This window comes from Anser anser, assembly GCF_964211835.1.
Source record: "Anser anser genome assembly, chromosome: 18".
Taxonomy (NCBI): Eukaryota; Metazoa; Chordata; class Aves; order Anseriformes; family Anatidae; genus Anser; species Anser anser.
Window position 1 is genome coordinate 11,382,778 of NC_139739.1, and position 13,431 is coordinate 11,396,208.

General features: G+C 51.0%; 1 protein-coding gene across 9 annotated transcripts in view; it reads right to left on the reverse strand.

Moving 5' to 3' along the window:
- Positions 1-13,431, reverse strand: part of CABP1 (calcium binding protein 1) — a gene marked incomplete at its 5' end in the record, with an annotated part of 26,526 nt that continues 13,095 nt past the window's right edge. For 4 of the 9 annotated variants that reach the window (XM_083803386.1, XM_083803391.1, XM_083803390.1 and 1 more), the window contains 6 exons: positions 1-615; positions 2,339-2,486; positions 2,896-3,005; positions 4,252-4,395; positions 5,079-5,109; positions 8,693-8,869. In XM_083803386.1, the coding sequence (XP_083659512.1) occupies positions 590-615; positions 2,339-2,486; positions 2,896-3,005; positions 4,252-4,395; positions 5,079-5,109; positions 8,693-8,869 (636 nt within the window). In that variant the 3' untranslated portion in view covers positions 1-589. The other 5 variants (XM_083803387.1, XM_083803394.1, XM_083803392.1 and 2 more) reach the window with 4 other exon arrangements.

Here is a 13,431-nt window from a genome sequence, read left to right on the forward strand (position 1 = left end):
TTTCAGCGTGCATATTTATCGCTTTCCCCCCGCAAGACATGTATTTGAATTTTCTCTTGGTAAACATAACCACAGGAGATGCGAATATGTGCCGAGGAAGCATAAATAACCCCACACAGATAGACACACACACAGACAGCAAACACAGACACGGTTCACCAAGGGAAACCAAGAAGTGCAGAGCACGCCCTGAGGCCGCCACCAGTCCCAATGGCTTTGTTCTCATCCACCAAGCCAAGAGGATTTCTCCCGCTCTCACTTTGCAGCAGCTGGTGGGAGAATAAAGCTGGGGAGGAGGAGTCTGAAGTTGCAAATATCCCATGAAAGCATCATGGCAAGTCCTGGCTCTGCGGTTTCCTGCAATCATCTTGAAGGAATGGTTCCAGTTGTAGGAAGTTGCAAGTCTTTCACAGTGTGAAAGGGTGGAGGGGCATGGGGACCACCGTGAGGAAGGAGCAGCAGGTCATCTTGCAACGTCCCAGTTGCAGCCAGCCGATTAACCTTCATGTGGGAACATCGGGGCTAGATGCTCCATCTAGGTCCTCTTCTGCCCTCTCTAAGGTGCTGATTCTTTAGCTGAGAATAATCTTCAACGGGACATCATGCGAACAAACTCTGCAACCGACAAGAAAAGACAGCCCTGAAGGAAAAGACATCCAGGTCCCCACCCCAGCTCTCACCCCCTGGAGACAGCACGCAGCCAGGGTGGAACGGGGGAAACCGAGCCCGCACGGCAGGTCTGTGCCGCTCCGTGAGCGGCCCTGGAGAGCCCCCACAAAAGGGGCTCTGATCCTTGCGTTGGATACGGCGATACGGCCCCGCCAGCAGGGCACGTCATTGCTCCGACTCCTTCCCAGCCAGCGTACACACAGGCAGTCTTGTTTGTAACAGCAACCCCCTGCAACACATTGTGGCAAGCGTCGCCTCCCTTCGCCGTAATTTCAGGGAACGCTGATTTATCGCCTTGGGAGCACAGCAGTTTCTTAGTGAGCTTGCCACTCGAAGGAGACACCGGTGTTGGAAAGCACACTAGTGTTTTGGTAGGTACCGGTGCTTTTGCAGAGAAAAGTTTACTTTGATGGATTCCTTGCTTTTGAAGATACAGGTTAACGGTAAGGACACCCTGGATCTATTTCTTCACCACCCTGCAGCTTGTGGAGTCAATTACAATTGTTAAAATTGAGTGTGGATGCCATCAAGTATAAATGCGTTTTCACTCTGCACTTCAATTGCCCAGAAATTAATAACTGTGCGAAGAGGAGGGCAGTGGAAATTACCCCCTTGACTTCTCTTTTTCCATTGATGGAGCTGTCCTTTGACAACTAAAGCAGCAGCTCACAGAGAAAATGATACCGGGATAGCATTTCATGTATTTTAGCTGTCTAACATAATTTAGCTGTGGGAAACAAGGAGAGCTACTGTCAGGTAATCAGCCAGTGCATTAGAACTGCTGCAGCTACCAGATACTTTCTAGGGAGGCATTTCCAGTTTTTAGCATTTCCAAAGCCCTCAGAAACTTCAGGACTGAGACTCCTTGCCATGAAGGAGATCCAGGAATGCCTCTCAGCCAGAAAAATACATCTATTTTATTTTAATTCTGTCGTTACTGTGCTTCACCCTCATTGCAAAGGGTTACACCAGGAAAACAAGCAGCCTGCCACGCTCTCACACCTTCCAGCTCTATTATCCTCTTAGTTGTCTGATGATATCAACTGCTTCCCTTGCCAGGAATCCTGAGCTCTATTAACATCACTCCTGCCACGCCTGATGGCTAGGATAGTAGCTGAACTGCTCTTATTTTTTCCGACTCCTTCTGGCATGGAAAGTGAGAGAAGAAATGAATTGTCTGTAGGATTTAACATGACACATCTAGATTAGATATATACAGTGCTACTGAGCACATCTGGCATGTGACCATCTCCTGGCATAAAGGTGCAGAAACAAATTCTCTATAAACCCGGATAATAAGGTGAGACAGAGGAAATGGAAGGTGCAATGCTTTTTCCAAACAAATGCAGCCTTCTCACAGCTCCTGCAATAGATTTAATGGAAAGGAAAATGCCCTGTAAAAAGAAGTCTGATGCTGCATGGGTACAGCAGAAGCTGTTTCTCTGTGGCAGGGCATCTCCCTTTCCATGCTAGAACTATGGAGACCTGACTGAAATTGAGGTGCAACAAAGATATACAAACGAACACTTCAGATGAAGAATTGTTTTTTTCTCCACATTCTGGATACCTGGGCCCAGAGCATGCAAATCTTCCCTTCTGCTTCCACCTCTGAGCTGAAACTCTTACCCACACTAGACCAGATGGACAGGGCGCATTCATCCCCTCTCACCTTCAAAATCAACACGCCCATCGCCATTCAGATCCACGTCCCGGATGATCTCTTCGATATCCCGATGACCCACCTGCTGCCCTAGAAGCTTCTTCATGGCTTCTCGCAGCTCACTGGTGCTGATCTCCCCATCGCCATTGGTGTCAAACTGCAAGTACATGAAAAATACCAGCAGGGGATATACAGTTAATGGAAACGGATCTTGCTCTGGGTTGGAATTTGTACTGTCCTGCTCCTGAGTGCCCTATTTTTTCTGCATTCCTTTGTGTCCCTCCTTTTCCTCTTTCAGGTTCCTTTTGGTCTGTATCCAGCCTGTCTTTTCTCCTCAGAAACCCCTCATTACTGCTGTGACTGCATCAGTTTCCTCTTCCTTGCCTCAAGGGCTCCCTTATCTTAGTGACTTTCTCTGCTCCTCCCTTGTTTCATGCCTGGCTTGACTCTTTCTCAGTCTTCCACTGTGCTGCTCTCTCCTCCTCTTCTCTTCCCCAGTGAGTCTTCTCTCTTTCCTGTCTCCTGTTGCTCACCTCTCTGAGGGGCACACGGTAGGGAGCACTCACCTCTCGGAAGGCATCACGGAGCTCTTTTACACCAATCATGTCTGCAGTTTCTGCCAGCAGCTTTGGTCCCATCAGCTCAACAAAATCTTCAAAATCCACATGGCCACCCACTTGGGATAAGACGAAAGATTGCGTGTAAGAACTCCATACATTAGCCAAGCCCAGTGCTCACTTTGCACTTCTGTGTGCCCCGGAGGGCTTGGTTCTCCAGGAAGCAAAGCACAGAAGGTGCAGGAGAGTGGAAGGAAAAGCAGAGGTAGTTTTACACTGTCTTTTGTATTATTTTCTGGACTGTGGGATATGCAGAATGAGCCCAAGCTATTCCATCCTATGTTGCCATGGACATCCTTATGGCATCATGTCCTGAGTATTGGAGGTTTGGACCCACTAGAGCTTATAGCAACCCTCTGCTGCACCTGTGCCAAAGGAAATGGCAAGGGCACTGCATGATGTTCCTGCATGGCTTGGGCAGTGCCCTGCAGCGGTGGTGGAGTCTTGGTTCATTAGCACTGGCTAATGTATGTCCAACTGTTTAATTTTCATATTTATCTTTTTTCCTGTTTGTCCCCCATCTGACAGCTGGCAATAACACTCTCAAATTCCTAACTCCTTGTGTGCCGTGGTTATCAGCTGTTTTTATGCGTGAGCGGTTGTGTATGTCACAACTACTTCCATTTCCTTGTCCAGGTAACTCGTCTTTCCTACATCAGCCTATGTCAGGAACAACATGCACTGAGTACCCCTTCTCCCACCTGGCTGAGGGCTAATATCCCGCACTGCCACAGACAAGTCGTGACAAAAAATGATGGTGAAAGACAAGAGGCACAAACACAGTGACTCCACCAGCTGCCCCCCACCCGACGCTGCCAGCACAACTCGCTTGCAGCCCATCCGCAGGGGCACAGCAGATCCACAGACACCCACAGCAGTGAGCAGCCCATCCACCACCCACTCTGACCAAAACATCTCCCTCTTCCAGTCGTCACCTTCAGTCTGACATCATCTGACACCAACCTCAGCACGATGACATCCACGACCTGAACACCAATGTCGACCTGCCCACATCAAGGGCAGCTTTACACCTGACAGCATAAGCACGGAGGACAACTCTTCCACATGCTGCTCCCATACAGCACAGTCCACACAGTCCATTCATCTGATAAGCAAGAAAAAAAGGCACCGACTGCTAGGGGCTACAAATGAACAGAGGGATGGGAGGGAGCAAAAATGACAACCAGAAATGAGAGGGAAAGGAAAAAACACCAGGTAACAGAGACAGCAGGAAACAAACGGCCCAAAGCAGCAATGCGGGGCACGGCAGCCACAGAGAGGTTCAGCAAGGTGGATGTTACTCACGGTTCATGTTGATCTGCTGGGAGAGTTCTATTAGCTCCATCTCAGTAGGCATGTAGCCCATGGTTCGCATGCAGTTCCCCAGGTCCCTGCAGTTAATAAACCCATCCTTGTCTTTATCAAACTCCTTAAAGGCTTCTCTTAATTCTGCGGGAATGGATCCAAAAAGAACAATATTGTCAGAGACAGCTTGATACACCTTTTCCAAGAAACCTCCCCAGAGCCAGCAGCACTTTATGAGGCCAGCCTCTAAGATACTGCATATTTTCCCAGCAGATCTCTCTGTGAAGAAGCAACGACTGGAGCAGTGTCAGGCTCTTCTATCAGCAGCACTGCTGACCCATTCCTTACAGGAAAGCGTGCTTTGACTACAGAGGCTTTGAAGTACCACAAACTGATTTTTCCTAAACTGCACTCCTTAAAGACACTGGAAGCAGTAAGTTTTCCCAACTTTTATCCCTACACAATGTTCTATAGCCCTCACTGTAGGGATTAGCAGGTAAAACAGCTTCCCTGGAGCCATACATTCATATCACCCTTTCACAACACTTTCCATGGGAGCTGGGGTGTACAGCAGTTCTCTGACAGCCAATACGCCGTTACCTCACTTATCCTCCCACCTTGAAGAAGCTGCATTAGATGCAAATTCCTCCACAGTCAGCACTCTTGCAGTTTTACATGTTATTTCTTTTGCTTGGGCTGCCAGGAATTATTCCAGTAATCATCTCCCTTGATTTGCCACAAATTATTTTACCACCCCTTGGGGGCCAACCTGGAATGACCAGCCTGGACAGGGAGAAAGGTGACACAGAAGGAGCGACAAGTTTTACCTTCGATTTCTTCTGGACGCAGTTCTCTATCCTGCAAAAAGAGAACACACTATGTTAAAGTCATTGGCTTGACACAGACGGTTTCAGAACAGCACTTTTTGGTGCAAACAGTTCTGGGACAAGCCAGAAAGTGAGAGAAGAAACAAGAAGGTGATGACATGTTTAATACCATTTACCTAGCAAGACTTCCCCAGCTCTTCTCCCCACCAGGGCGGGTTTCAGCCTGCACACTTCCCTGTGGAAGCCCCTCTCCTTGTCTGCTGGACGGGGGGATGACACGCTCCCCCAGAACAGAAGAAACCTGGGCCAGCACACGCCCTGCGTGTGGCCTCCCCACCTGGTAGTGCTCTGAGCACCTCACAGGGCTCCTGCGTCGTTCCCCAGCACCGAGTCCTGGAGCAGAGACCGGCGCTGCAGCAGCTGCTCTAGAGCTGTGACTGTGCATCCTACCGGAGCTCCTGCTGGAACGGCCAGATCAAACCAGCTGGAAGCTGCCCCTGTATCCAGGAGGTCTGTAACATCATCTGCCTGGGTCCCTGCTTGATTCCTGTCCTGCTGGCAGGACAGGGACAGCCAGGAGCTCTCTTACAGCCAATGTCCCGGTGCCATCTCCTAGAGTCCCCCCAGGAAGGGAGGCACTTCCCCCTTCCCCCCAGCCTCAACTCCCCATACAAGCATTTTGAAACCAGGCATGAAGGCAGACACACAGCATATACATCGTCAAGGTCATCTACAAACAAAACAGGACGAGGATTCACCATGTTCAGGAAACACTGCAACTTCAAACATCCAATTTCGATTTCTTGGAAGAAGGGGGAGGATATGAAAGAGCATAGGAAAATTCCACCACTGCACCAAGAAGAAGAGATGAGCATGGAAATGCACTGCTTTCTGGTTTAAACGCCCTTTCTAATTCCTCTCATGGCTCCCAGGCAAATCCAAAACAGCTGAGAATTTGGAAACACAGAAACGCCATCTCTTTTGTCGGCTGACTCTCGGCTTTTCCCCTCAGCCGTGGGGAGTTTCTCCTTGCCTTCCAGGTGTCCTGCTGCCTCCCCGCACGTCCCTGGAGCCAGTGTCCTTGACGGTTTTGAGAAGGATGATCCTTTGCTATTTAACCACGGGCTCCTCTGGAAACTAATGGCGGCTGCTCAGAGCGCACAGCAAACTAGGACACACGCTGCTTTACGTCTGTGCAGAAGTGGGCTGTGCCAGAGAAGTGACCGGCTTGCCACTCGTAACCTTCCCAGAGGCATCTCTGTGCTGGATGGAGCTGTCGGAGCGCGCTGGCTCCGCGGCTTCATCCCTCACAGACCTGGTATTTTCAAACATGTCATCCCATTTGTTCTGCTTTCATCAGTGCCAAGAAATAAAACAGTTCCCCCCATTGGGCCAGGCGCAGGAGGCCTTACTGCCCTCCCGCCTTATTGCAGCAGATGACAAACGGTCCCGACACCTCGCGCACCTCATCCCCAAGGGCTCAGGAGCGTTAATCCCGGGGTCACCGCCACGGGCCGGCAGCCGGCGCAGCGGCAGATGCAGGGTGAGGCTGCCGCGGTGCGGAGGTGCCGGACTCACCGCGGCAGCTGCTGTCTGGTGAGAGCGCCCGGGGCAGGACCCAGGCCTTGCTCCAGCGCAGTCGTCACAAGACCGTCCTCCTCCCCGCTCACCGAAGGCCACGTTGCGACCGACACGACCGACACGTGTCGGGAACGGGGGCTTCAGCACCGGCTCGAATGTCGCACACCAAGGCATTGGCGCTTGCAGGGCTCTGCGCATATCTTTGCACATGCGGCTCCGATCGTCACAGAGCCACAGACTGCGAACGCAGAAGGAGGGGGAGGGTTTCTGTCCCTCCAAAAATGTGACTCAAGCGGTAACTAACGTCACGAAGAGGTTTTCTGGTTTAAATTTGAAAAAAAAAAAAAAAAGATCCCCTAAAATGATTAAGGAGGAAAAGCGCTCGGGAAGAAATGGGCTGAATCACTCTAAAGCTCTTGGAGAACATATGGAAAGAGGAACAAAACTGTTCAGAGTTTAGAACCTAGATATGAGCAGAGGTGACCCTCAGAGAGTCACGATACATAATGGCCTTACTCTCATTTATTTCTGCTCTATGCACAGTAAGTCCTGCTGGTCTAGAGTCAGTAGAAGTAAAGCTGTTGATCAGGTACACTTATTCTACACCAGAGTAGAGATATCATTAATCTCATTTTGGAAACTCCTTGGGGTACTGTGAGTTCCCAGGGCTGAACGGGATGGATACCTGTCAGCGTGAGCTTTCTGCTAGAAGCTGGACCGATGTCCTGTGGTGGGGAGCTCACCCACACCAGCACCGGTAGGTGCGCTGCTCTGAGAATACCATGCCCTGTGGTTCAGCGAACTGGCTCAAGGCACGTGTGATCACTTAGCGGGTGAAGGTTAAGAACAGAGGCCCTTTGATCCATAATGACTGACAGTTCTTTTTTCGCTTAATGGTTGAAGATGAGGTTTCAGAAATAAAGCTCTAGGTGTCTCCAGCAGCTGCAGATAACCGTGTCAATGCACAGGGATATGAGACATTTCTTATGGAGGCGAGAAAGCCCTGACTCTCAGGAAACTGGGGTGAGCTTTGTTTTACCAGAAGGATACGGAGTGCACTGGATTAATGTATAACAACACATATCCACTTATGCGTATCCATAAAACGTGTGTTAATGGTTTCTTTGCATACGTCTTTAAATTCATGTTACTGTAGAAATCTAATGTATACGTGCAGAAAATATGCTCTACTGCTTATAAAGATATTGAATTTACATTAAAATATCTACTTTCTTTGCTTATATATAAACACTTACATCAGGTGCATATGAGCACGGTTACAAATAGGTGTGACTGAGTGGACAGATGTGTTTCTCTATTTATCTGTGTGTGTAGGGGCAATAGCATTTGGTAGCCTGGCACTATTTGCAAATATGAGGCCAGACTGATGTTCTTTGATTTATTTGGCTAGGATCGCTGCAGTGTCAGGCTGTGTATGAAAGCGTACAAGAGACTGCATTTGGGCTTCTGTGAGGAGGCAGATGCATGCTCATTTCTGCTTGTATTAGCGTGCTCACTGGGAGCTGACAGGAACAGTAACAAACACGGGCATCTCTGTGGGACAGCTTGTTCCCAATATGGATACTCTGATTTGCATGTAAGTGGCTACTGAGGCCTTAAATGCTAATTTGAGCCTCTGGGAATGAGATGTGAATGTCTTGTTGGAACAACAGCTTTGAACACTGGACTCCTCCAGAGTCCATCTGATTACATAAGTCCCGGGGTCTTAAGTCCTTCTCCTGAATCCATGTGACTACATCTACTCGAGTGTAGGCTTGGAGCTATCTTCCATAGCTGCATTTATTTTTTTTAAAATCATCCTTTCTTGGTGTTTAGGCACAGGGACATCTCTGCACATCCTTCAGCTTTGGCATTTGCCTGTGACTGTGTTAGCTGGAGCCGGGATGCTCAAGGACCCAGGGCTGGGGGTTACGGAGCTCCACGCACAGGGAGCACACGGGCAGCTCCGCGTCCCCGGCTCGCGTCCACACGGCTTTGTGCGTGTCTCGCCCGGCTGGGTGTAACTTACGTACAGGCTGCCTGTTTTCTGCGAAGCCCTTCCTCAGGAAGATGCATGCTGGCCCCAGCAGGTTGTGCATGACGGCGCAGTTCTGGGCCAGCACCATGAGCGGACCCTGGTACTCGCAGGCTGACGGCCCCTCTTCGCTCGTCTGGACAGCCTTATAGCACGTCTTCTCCTCATGGCGGATCTTCCCAGCCAACCAGCAGCAAGCAAACAACACAACAGAGGATGTTACCTCCCCGTCTCGCCCAGCCTTGCCTCTGAAGTTTTACTGAACCGCCTCGCAGAGCCATTATTGCTAAATTTCCTTCATCTGGTTCACACCGCGTCCCCCCCACTGACCTATTACGGTTTGTGTGGAAGCAGTAAGTCCGGGAGTTCACTTTCAAAAGCCGATAGAAGTACGGCCAGCCCGGAGAATTTCGCTTTGAACTGACATCAAACCCTCAATGAGCTGCTCACATCTACCCAGAAACAGCCCAAAGGGCCACGCTCCTGCTACCAGCCCCGGAGTTAAGGATTCCTCGAGCGAGCCGCCAGGAGCGAGCGCACCCACGGCACTGCATGTGCCCGGGGCCAAGCGCTGACGGGCCGGAGCCTCCCCAGGAGGCGAGGCCGAGCCTGCGCAGCGGCACCGCGTCAGGCTCCACGCTACATGGCAGCAGCACAGCGTCGTGCACTTGGTAACGTTATCACAAGGCCGCTGGCAGCATCGGGTGGCTCTGCCAGCTGCGGGCTCACATTGTGCTCCGCTGTAATTAGTTACATCCTCGGGGTCTTGGGCACTCAGCGCGCTGCCCTCTCCTAATCGCTTACGGTTCGGGGCGGAGGTCAGGCACGAGCACAGTTCGGTCTGTTTGCCTTTGCACATTTCTGCGAGTGCACACGGCTTGCTAAGCTGGGGCTCCAGAACACAATCCAGCACTGGATTTTATAAGGAGGCACTGCTTTCCTTTTATAGAAATGCATTTCCCTGGCTCTGCAAGAAAAGTCTTATCCTGATATTCCCATGCAGCTATAAAAAGCCAGCACAACCCACAGGACCCTTGGTTTTATAGAATAAACATTAATCATACATCAGATTCCTCTTCAGGAATGATTCTACTTTTACAGCCGGTGCTCCCAGGGGTGATCAGAGAAGCTCTGTCAATTGTCATTGTCTCCTCTATTAACTCTTTCCTTAAAGCCTGAGCTGCTTTTTCAGGCTAAAACACCAGATATGCAGGCACACCCCAGGCACACTTGTCCAAACCTATCGCATCTCCTTGCTGTGTCTGCCGTGTGCTATTATATTGTGCACACAGTTTGCATTTTATACAGCCTTACACCGATCTGCTCGTGTATAACGTCATGTGAATATCAAGCACCAAAACAAAAAAAAAACTCAAAAAGCAAGCCACGAAGAAAGAAAATGATGAAGCAGAAAAGCACTTTTGTCGCAGTCGTAGATGAGGAGGAAATCTGTCTCTGATTAAGTGTGACACATCGGACACTTGTCCTTAAAAACCTGAGAGATGAGCATCCGTCCACAAATGGCATATTACTAGCTCAGCTAAATGTCAGGGCATCTGTGTTGAACTGCATAGCTTCATGACATCAGTGCAAAGTATTTGCAAAAATTACCAGCTTTTTTTTCTTGGCACATTTTTGAGTTTAATATACCAAATAATGTGACTCACTTAAAATAGCCCACAGCAGTTCTGCATTTAATTCCAGCGAAGACACATGAAAGCTTAAAGGTCCCATAGCCTCCACCTAATCCTTGTCTGCTGACCCTTCCAGGCAATTTCTTACCTAGCCACACAGCAGCACCAAAGCACGGTCATCCCGTTATTTTCCTGTGTGGATAAAGATTGCCAGCTTGATGAAACAGTTGCCCAGAGCCACAGAAGGTGGCTGCCTTGGTGAGAGCCCGACAGGGTCTCCCTGCCCTGCAGCTCCAGGCAGGATTTACAGCAGGCGATGCTCCCTCTGCCCAGCAGCCTCACAGGTTTCTCCTGCAAGCACCCTCAAAAATTTCCTCCACCACATTCCTCCTTTATCCAGACAGAGCCGGGAAGGGAGCTGTGATACGGGTACAGGGCAGAGCAACGTCAGGTGCCTGTTACAGGGGAAAGAGCAGCATGCACAACACAGAAACGCAAGGAAAGGACAGGGGAGCTCAGGCTTTCTCTGTCTCTTCCATGAGCAAAGGAGCACTACCATGCCTGGCTGGGTCAGGGCCTCTTTGAGGGACAGGCACCCAGGCTGCCCGCCAGGGTCACCGGGGGAGAGCGAAGCTGCCAGCAGCCAGCACTGGGGAAAAAAGGACTGAACGTTGTCGCCTGGATGGGCAAGGAACCAGCCCCTGGCCAGGCCAGCCAGTGCCTGGAAGTGGTTCCCAACCTCCCGGTTGAAATCACATATTCGAGGGATCACATCCCATCACCCGGGTTCAGCTTTCACCCACACATCGCCTACAGTCCCTCCTCACCACCTCAGCAAAACTCAAGAAAAACATAAGCAGGTAACGTCCGTCCATCAAGCCTCCTGGGGAATGGGAATCACGTGCAAAAGCCCTTCACGTTCCTAAGGCATTCCCCTAATCATCTTAACTCTGCTTCCACTCGCTGCGGCAGGGCCACATGGCGGAGATCAGAGCGGGAGGAAAGCTGTGCCTGCCGGTTCTGGCTCAGCAGCGCTCAGATGCGGGCAGCTCCTCAGTCCCAGGACATTCACGCTCAAAGGAGCTTTAGGGAGGCAGGGGTGGGGTGAGGACAGGGAAGAGCAGCAGGCAGAGAATGAGGGCTTCCTCCCACCGCAACTCAGTGCCACCCAGGGCCCAACTCCTTGTCTTCCTCACTGAGTTTCCTCTGAGCTTGCCCCAGGTAACATCTGGGAAAAAGGACCGGGGTCACAAAGCAGCCAAGTGAAGCTGTGCGGTGTAAGGCTGACCTGCGAAGTATCCCCATCACCACGCATGTTGTAATCCAGAGGTCAGCACAGCCCCCAGGAGCGGTGCCCAATTCTAGAGCGAAGTCAGAGAAATCCTCTAATCCAGCTCTGCAACTTCCTCTCTTTAGTCCTGCCATCCCAGGCCTTCTAACGAGGCACAAAGGGCATCTTCTGAAGTAGTTTTTAGGAATGAAAGCATGAATTACCTAAAAAAGACTGATCACATAGAGTTTATAACTTCTTCAGTCCATTGCGATTCAAGAAGCCTGGCCACATTTCAGGCTTTAATTGCAATCTCCTTGATCATGTGGAGCACAGCTGCAGCCAGCTCCTTTTGTTGCAAGTTGGAGGTGACCTAGGAATAGCCAAATTGCTTTTTTCACGTGTGTGATGTTTGGGTAAACCTCAGCTATTCCTGCCTCTTCCCGGGGGTCACCCTGACACAGGGCTGGTCTCGGCACCGTCAAACTGCTCGATGATGAATTCCCTCCTCGTCTATCCCAGCACTCCTGCAGCAGCACCGAGCCATTCCTGGCCTTGTTTACAGCAGCCAAGATAACCAGGAAACTGGTTTTACACAGGAGAGGCAAATCTGAGGCCAGAAGAAACTCCCTGCCAAGAGACCCTCTCCATAGCAGCTTTCCCTGACGGCAAGGCCTCCTGGTGGAACAGCCCCATGGCAGCGCCTTTGCCCCCAGCACGGTCTCCCCAGAGCTAGCTCTTCATTGCTATGCTTGGGATGCTTAGCGAAACTTTTTCATTCATGAGGAGAGAATTGAACAGCTTTTTGCTGAGTTATTAGATTTTCAGCCACGCCAAGTGAGATCCGTGTGGCTGACAGGTACACGGTGCTGCAACACCTCCCTCAGCCAGACAGGAAACATTACTGGGGCGAATCGTTCCTGCTCGTCCCTAACAGCAGAACGGCTCCTGAATCTCATCAGTCCTGGGGCTGTTTTAAAAGCCTCAGCAGCGAGCAGTCTGGGGATTGCAGCCTAACAGACACGCAGGGCAGCTTGCACACCGCGCAGGGCCGGGCCCAGGCCCCTGTGCACATGGGCTGTGCTGCCGGGCACGCGATGGATGCACACGCGATGGATGCACACGCGATGGATGGCACACACGATGGATGGCACACGTGATGGATGCACACAGGGGTTAGGCCCAGCGTGTCCCCTCACAGGGGCACGGCCAAACGTGTCACAGGAAAACATGCTGCTGTGCCCAAATGCATACACCCAAAGGAGATGTGTGCGTACGGAAGGACAGACGTACACAAAACCACATGCAGACTGCTGCGAAGACGCACCCCAGCACACGTACCATGCGCGTGCAAGCAGGGAGAAGTGTGTGACGCACACAGCTCCCCACGTACACACACAGCAAGCACCGCGCGCCTGCTCACACCCCTCTGGATGGACGTGTAGAGACACAAACAGCTGCGGACACGCACATACCACAGATACGCTCCTGAAGCGTGCGTGGTCTTACACCCCGGCAGGAACACGCACAAACACATGGCCACTCACGTGCACACGAATGTGTCCCTGCAGAAATAACACACGCGACAGGACTCGTGCAGACACCCTCGACTGAAGCACGCGCACGCACGTACACAAGCTCACGCGTATACACATACCTTAAGCTGCCTGCACAGACAACGTGTGCCAGCCTATTGTGCACATCAATGAGCACAAGCCGGCATGGACTCAGTGGGCATGCACACACGGAGCAGGACACACGCCTGCTCATGTATACGCACGTTTATTTACACACACGTGGTGGCATTCAGCATCCCGGGCTCTAGTGGCTGCC